The 7746-nt window shown below is 38.1% G+C and overlaps 1 protein-coding gene across 9 annotated transcripts in view; it reads left to right on the top strand.

Moving 5' to 3' along the window:
* Nucleotides 1–4279: 4279 nt before the first annotated feature.
* Nucleotides 4280–7746, top strand: part of lrrfip1b (leucine rich repeat (in FLII) interacting protein 1b) — a 42530-nt gene continuing 39063 nt past the window's right edge. For all 9 annotated transcript variants that reach the window (XM_016287021.1, XM_016287019.1, XM_016287016.1 and 6 more), the window contains exon 1: nt 4280–4895. In XM_016287021.1, the coding sequence (XP_016142507.1) occupies nt 4806–4895 (90 nt within the window). In that variant the 5' untranslated portion in view covers nt 4280–4805. The remainder of the gene's footprint in view (nt 4896–7746) is intronic.

Raw genomic sequence — 7746 nt, 5'->3', positions numbered from 1 at the left:
GTAGTTAATTAATATTACTCAGTACTTATATGTATAATTACACTGTAACAAGGACACATTAAAATAAAGTGTAACCCATCACTGTTTGTGATGCTTTCGCTGCTTGAAGGGGAATTTTATATATATATATATATATATATATATATATATATATATATATATATACTGTATATACTAAACTGGTTTACTGGTCTTAACTTGTCACCCAGTCTGTTCGTCTGTTGGCTAGTTTTAAACAACAGCTTGGTGGGGGTGGGAGACCATCTTTTTTTTTAGCAGGGTTTGTAGTCTTTTCTGCTTGAGTTTTCGTTTTTTGGTTCACGGGTAGAAAACGGATAAATGACTTCAAAATTCGTTTTTCACATGTAGGCGGTCATGAGACGCCCCTTTCTGCCAAAGTTGAACTTGTGACATCATCAGTTGTTCTTCAGTTCTGTTCAGCAAAATAATAGTCCTCTTAAAGGGGTCATATGTTGTTGCAAAAAAATAACATTATTTTGTGTATTTGGTGTAATGAAATGTGTTTATGCAGTTTAAGGTAAAAAAACCACATTATTTTCCACATACTGTACATTATTGTTTCTTCTCTATGCCGCAACTTTCTGAAACGCGTCGATTTTTACAAAGCTCATCGTTCTGAAAAGCGAGGTGTACGCTGATTGGCCAGCTATCCAGTGCGTTGTGATTGGCTGAATACCTCAAGCGTGTGATGGAAATGTTACGCCCCTCACCATATTGTGATGCCGTGTCCCAGCGCGACGAGAGAAAAACAATAAAACCCATTATAAACGAGGCATTTGTTGCATCCAGTGAGGACCATCCAGTGCATCCAGTTTTTCCTTTTGCTCTTTATTCCATGTTCTGCGCTTCTTCTTCCAAATGTTGCGATTAGAGTTTCATGTAAATCAGGGCGGACTTAAACATCATCATTGGTCCACTAGTTCTAGATTGACAGCTCCTCTTCTAGCCAGTCAGTCGAAGAGGGGTGGTGACGTCACTCCAACGCGCCTCTTTACTGCCGATGCTCAGTGTTCTGTTCACTTGTACAGGTGAAAATGGACAACTGTCAGCTGGGAAACATCTTTCCATACAGGACACCGTTATATGTGTCTGTCTGTCACTGCTGTACGCCTACCTGGGAATCCGTTAACGTTAAATGAGCCATCCTAGCAACCTGTCGCAGTTATATTCACCTGTGTTTATTCGCCTCCGGTCACATCGCAAAAGGGAGCAGCCACTAAATGCACCGGCCTCGCGAAGTCACTGATGTGCTTGGCCCGCCTTTACCTGACTGATTATGAGTCTTGTTATGGTTATTACTGTTAGGAGAGCATAATATGAGTAAGAGCAGGGGTTTTCAAACTGGGGTCCGTATCGTGACCCAAAGCCAGGGGGTCCCGCAAAATAATTTGCTATACTGTATTTTCCGGACTACACATTGCATTTTTTTAATCTTCTGAACGTGCTATGATTTATATTCCAAAGTGACTTATATAATGCATTTAATGTCAAATAAGCAAAACGTAAACAGGTAAAAGTGGGCACTTCAAGGTTTCTATAAATATATTTCTCATTCTGTGTGACAAGTATATTGTTAGACAGTATCGCTTATTTTTTCTTAATTTCAGGAAGAGGTTCACAGAGACGTCAAGTGCATTTTGCGTGTTTTCTTCATTTTACAAAAGTACAACGTTTCACTATTATTTTGAAGGTACACAAATTAAAAATAGATAGTTTTGAATGATGTCTTGCTCTTATCTGATAGATATCACATCTTTCCGATGATGTGAGTAACCCAAGTGTCCGCGCCGTTGCCTCCTGCGGGCACACAACATAATCAGTTCTATCACTGCAATTTTTACATTGCAGCCTCTTCATCATCAAAGTAAATGAGATAACTAAGCATACAAAAGGTATTGGTGAATCAATTTAGCTTGTCTTTTGTACAATATGTAGGTTTTGCCGGTCAGTCCGAGCATCGCCATGCCTTGGTGTTTTCCAAACACATTTTTTGCATATGTGAAGCATGTTGTTTAAGTAGATATTCAGATACGAGAGAAGTGCAAAGCCTTCTTTACAAAATAAATAGGCTAATAGTTTATCAACCAAATGTTACACTGTGTCTTAAGGATTCACTCATGGAAATGAGAGGTATGTGAGCCCAGCAGGAGGTTAATTTTTTTGTTTCATTTTAAATGAGTCATAGGCTTAGCATTTAAAATAAATATTGTTTGTAAAGAATGACACTACAATTTATTTTATGACATACAGTTAATCAAAACACAAGTAAGAGTGTTTTTCCTAATATCAGGACCATTGCAAATGTTTATTGAACTGAATCAATATAACAAGAAGTATATTTTGAGTGAGTTAACTATTTTCTCATTTTGCTCTATATTTCGTCGATGAGTCCAAACAAAGCCACAGCAGAACAGTGTCCTCTACAAGCAACAAGCAGCCTTTCGTATTGAATGATTCGCTTTATTCCTCACTGAATGAATCAGCCATTTGAATGAATGATTTAATGTCTTACTCTAAAGATAGAAACTTGCTGCAACCTACTGGCTGTTTTACTTTCATATTGTTGTTATGTTCAATCTTTATATATTTTAAACATTAATATGACAGTGTTAGGAAATTATATATGTAGCTATGTAAATAAACACAATATGCAAATAAATCATGTGTATATCAAATCCACCTGGCCTCTGTAACAATCTACTCTGTAGCACTATCGTTTTCAATGCAAAAACATTACATTAATTAAAAATTAATTTACAGATTTACTCATTTAACGTTAACGGATCGCCAGGTAGGCATACAGCAGTGACAGACAGACACATATAACGGTATCCTGTATGGAAAGATTTTTCCCAGCTGACAGTTGTCCATTTTCACCTGTGCAAGTGAACAAAACACTGAGCATCGACAGTAATGAGGTGCATTGGAGTGACGTCACCACCCCTCTTCGACTGATTGGCTAGAGGAGGAGCTGTCAATCAAGAACTAGTCGACCAATGATTACATGAAACTCTAACCGCAACATTTGGAAGAAGAAGCGCAGAACGTGGAATAAAGAGCGACGGGAAAAACAGCATAAGCATACAAAACAATTTAAAATATGTGCAGAAAATATCTGAGAGCACAAAAAACTGAGAAAAATAACCAAGGAAATGCATGATTTTGTGTGCAATTCGGATAATTTTGCATTAATATTTCAGTTTTGTGCAATATGGTTTTAAATGTGTTTAAAGTTTTGATTTGTGCTTATTTTTCCTTTAATGCATTATTAAATTTTTTATTTACATTTCTTTTTTTATCCGTGGACATTGTTTGCTATTCTGAAAACTTTCATTTTTAAATTTTGTGCAATATAATTTTACTTGCGGTTTTAAATTTTGGTTTCACGCTCCTTATTTTTTTTTATCCATGACTGCAATACATTTGGCGGGAATCTGATCCCATACTCTAGAGCAGGGTTCCTCAAATCTTACCCTGGAGGTCCAATGCGCTGCAGAGTTTAGCTCCAACCCTGATCAAACTCACCTACCTGTGATTTTCTAATGATCCTGAAGACATTGATTAGCATGCTCAGGTGTGTTTGATTAGGGTTAGAGCTAAACTCTGCAGGAACGTGGATCTCGTGGGCAAGATTTGAGGATCCCTGCTCTAGAGTCGTGACTGCAGGATAACGAAGACTAACGCGTTTAATCTTATACAGCATGAACCTTGCAATTGTAGTTGCATGTATATTATTCTTCCTGTAATTAAATGGACCAGACTTAAAATTATTATATTATAGGCCTAGTTAGTTATGAGATTACATCATTTGAATGAATAAAGTCTTAAAACACAGCAAATAAGACAATAACGTTGATATTTTTGAGGTTCAAAAATAACACATACAGTCAGAAAGGGTCTATACAAAGTTTTAACCACATAGGGACTGTTTTTACAACGACCATGGAAATTGTGACATGAAACCATTCACAAAAGCCTCTTGATGGAGCTAATGCACCAGCCCAGACCACACTGATACGTCGTTCCATTTAATCAAAAAGGAACAAGGTTCAATAGACAGACAGACAGACAGACAGATAGATAGATAGATAGATAGATAGATAGATAGATAGATAGATAGATAGATAGATAGATAGATAGGTAGATAGATAGATAGATAGATAGATAGATTTTGCGAACTTGCCCTAATATGCAAGAAGACGGAAATAATTAAAATCCAAAGGTCAGGTCCCGCCCACAAGTCCCGCCCACTATTCGCGCAGAGTCCAGCACATCAGACGTGTGGCATTGGGCTGCTGTATATTCTCATCCAAGGGCCGCTCATCATCCGGGTTCGATTTGCCCTAGAAACAAATGCAGCTTTGGACCGATTAATTTATTTTTCATTTGCCTGATTTGACGTACTGAACTAACGTAGGAAGGAATAAGGGATGATCGGCTATATTCTCAAGAATGCCTAGGTCTGTCGTACTCATGGCGTATCAGCAAACTGTCATCTTCCATCCTATCCGTGATGTTTTGACATATCGATGTGTCGTTTGAATGTGCAACAGGCTCCCGCCATACATTCATGCGGTTTATGGAGACGATGGGGCATCAAAAGGAGGATGTGTCCTAGTGCTCTACATATGTTTGCTTGTACAATATAACCATTTATTAATGTTGCTCAATTACGACAATGCCACACTGAATGGTGCTCTTTGATCTGTACACAACTGGACAGCACTTCAATTTGGCGAGGTCATTTTTGTAGAGGTTTGTGTCAGAGTATAAGGGAATTTAAAATGGCAACGCAAGTAACGGGCAGGAAAAGAATTCCCAACCGGGAGAAACTATCGGCGGAGGATGATGCTCTCAGTCAAATAGCTCGAGAGGTAAGACAGATAACCAACATTTCACGTGCTCCTATAGACGTAGATCATGCTGCGCAAAATGTCGCCCTTTTACTCCAAGTACTGGAGAATTGAAAATGCAAGTCTTAATGGGAATTCCCAATGATCTTGCTGAATAATGAAAGGGGTTTTCTCGGTTGTTCTGTCCTCACTCGCCGTTTCCCGCACGCAGTAAGGAAAAATTAACACGAATATGATGACGCTCGTGTCCTTTAATAATGTGAATGGGAAACATTGTACCCCTTCTCCTCCCAATTATTAAGCGCTTGTGAATGGCAAAAACACATTATTCGTCGCAGGCTGAATCAAGGCATTGTTGCTAGCATGACCTACAGGATTGAAAGACTTCAATTGTAGGTTAATCATGGTGGTAAACAAGCATTTGCTTCTATACAAATAGCGTTAGTGCAACAGCATCCTCATGTTTGGAGCCCTGCACAGCGGCGTGACGTCACTAAGCAAAGATCAAACGAAAAAGCTGAGAGAATGTCCCAGACTGTGACGTCAGAACCTGCTCTGGCACATCACACCCAGTAAATGGCCCGAATAGCCTCGGGGATGTATTTTCAAACACACAGAGCTCAAATTGTGCTGATCACTCAAATACTCACTTAAATACTACGCCATATGTGATCCAGCATTGTCCTCCGATAGTTCGGTTTTCAGTTCTTAATGAAAAAGACACAGACAGCTAGGTTTCTTTTTTAAAATTATATGGTGCAGGGGTTTAGTCTTGCTATTTTATTTGTACTCATCTATTATTATTAAACAGTTAACTGATATTGTAATTGAAGTCATCGTATTCCTTATGTTTCAAAAGATGTTTCATATTAAGGGTAAACGGTTTGTGATTAGTGCTACTAGTTCTTTGCAACAATATTCAGGTTCACTTAAAGACCTCTGTGACCTTTTGGATCAGCTGACTACATCTGGAAAGCATTTCCTTACTGAAGAATCCACATATGGACATTTTTTCCCCACAATTTTTTACCAGCACGCTTATTTTTTTCTGTTTGATCATGACCTTATCTTGTTGCTTAGCTGGTGCCCTTAATAGGCAAACTCTTTGGGTGTGGTAATGTATCTTGGACATTTAGTCTCCAGCTCCAGCAAAGGGATGGAAAAAGTAATGATGCTTTGCATAATTTGCCATCTGGTCCTTGTGTTCTTGTAAAACTCTGTACCTACCCACTATTAAACTCACCACCACTCTTACAGGATGAATCAGTCCCTGAAGAGTAGAATAAACTCTACGTCCTCAAATGCTTTTCCTTAATTTATGTTGTGCGTTCTCATGAAAACTGCACGATCAGCCATAATGTCAAAGTTAGAGAGAAACCGTGAAACGTCTAAGTAATCGTTCAACCAAAAATAAAAATGTTGTCATTATTTTCCCATCTTCGTGCCATTCCAAAGTCATGTAACATTTATTTAACACAAAAGGTGAGTTTTTGAAATATATACTGGGCACTCTTTTCATTGTAATGAAAGTTCGACAAGCTCCACAAAATGACCATAAAAGTAATATTATGTTGTCCATACTATTTGTGAACTATTTTCCAAGAACAGGCAGAAATTTAAGTTGTCATTCATTGAAAATCATTACATCTGCCCTGCCTCTCCGATTCATAAACAACTGAAACAGTTATACACTTTGATTCAAGCTTTCTGGCACAAAAATGATTTAAGAATGAACTGAAGTCTGATCTTTTCAGTGATTCACCTGATCCACTTCACAACCTGAATGGTTCACAGAAATCCAAATAATTTGTTTGCTAGACTGATCTGTGCTGCATTACCCAAAAGCATTGTAAGCCTAAGTAGATCGTAGAGACCATTGGTGCCAATGGTTTCTACGATCTGCTTAGGCTTATGATGCTTTCGGCACATGCAGCACATTGACTGGACTCAATGATCCAGTTGCAACTGCACACTCGAGACTGAGATTATCAGTGATTTGCATTTGAATTTTGAAACTTAAAAGCTCCTGTCCACAGTCATTATAATTGATGACAAAAAGTATGTTATTTATAATGTCTTCTTTTGTGTTCCCTAAAGATAAAGTTCTACAGATTTGGCAATAATGTTTGGGTGAACTAATCTTTTAAACATATACCTAAACTTTGTATTTGGAGAAGCATAGTCACATAGCAACCTATTAGACAGTTCTGTTTAGGCATGAAGTACGTGTGCAGTGTGATATGGAGTCATTAAGATGCTGCAGTCAGACAGCTATGTAGCATTTACAAGGTTGATCTGTAATGAGTATAATTAACATCTCTGTCAGCTGAGCTGTTTTTATGCACCAGGCATTAGGGAACAGCCATGCCAAGGAAAAGCATTACAGAATAGCCAATCTCTGTAGAAACTTGACCACCTTTCTTTCCTCTGTTTGTTTGCAGCAGCAGTGGGGTTGGGTGTAGACTTTATTTCAATGTGATTATAATGGAGCTTTAGTTTTTGCCATGGCGATTATGTAAAAGTCTTTCCATATGGTCTTTCACACACATTTTATAGTTGAGTCAATGTTTTTTTTTTATTTAGCTTAATCACTGTTATAATGTTTTCATAGACTTTTTGGCTTCTTTGCAGCATGTGTCTCAGCTGCTCACTCATTGTTTTATTGTACAGTGATGATTTGGTCTGTTTATCACATTACAGTCAGTAAAATGGTACAAAGGGGGAGGATGGTTGGCTCTAAGGTCCTTTATTGGGTCCAGAGGAGAGGGGTCCACCCATAAGAATTTGGGCCCTGTGAATATTATCGACAGTTATGCCTATAGCTATTGCTATAGTTCAACAAATTAACCAGTGCTGATTCAAAACGTACCCC

The sequence above is a fragment of the Sinocyclocheilus grahami genome, unplaced genomic scaffold, assembly GCF_001515645.1.
Source record: "Sinocyclocheilus grahami isolate Dianchi unplaced genomic scaffold, SAMN03320097.WGS_v1.1 scaffold217.1, whole genome shotgun sequence".
NCBI lineage: Eukaryota > Metazoa > Chordata > Actinopteri > Cypriniformes > Cyprinidae > Sinocyclocheilus > Sinocyclocheilus grahami.
The sequence above is the reverse complement of the archived record's forward strand: the minus strand, read 5'-3'. Positions and strand labels throughout refer to the sequence as shown.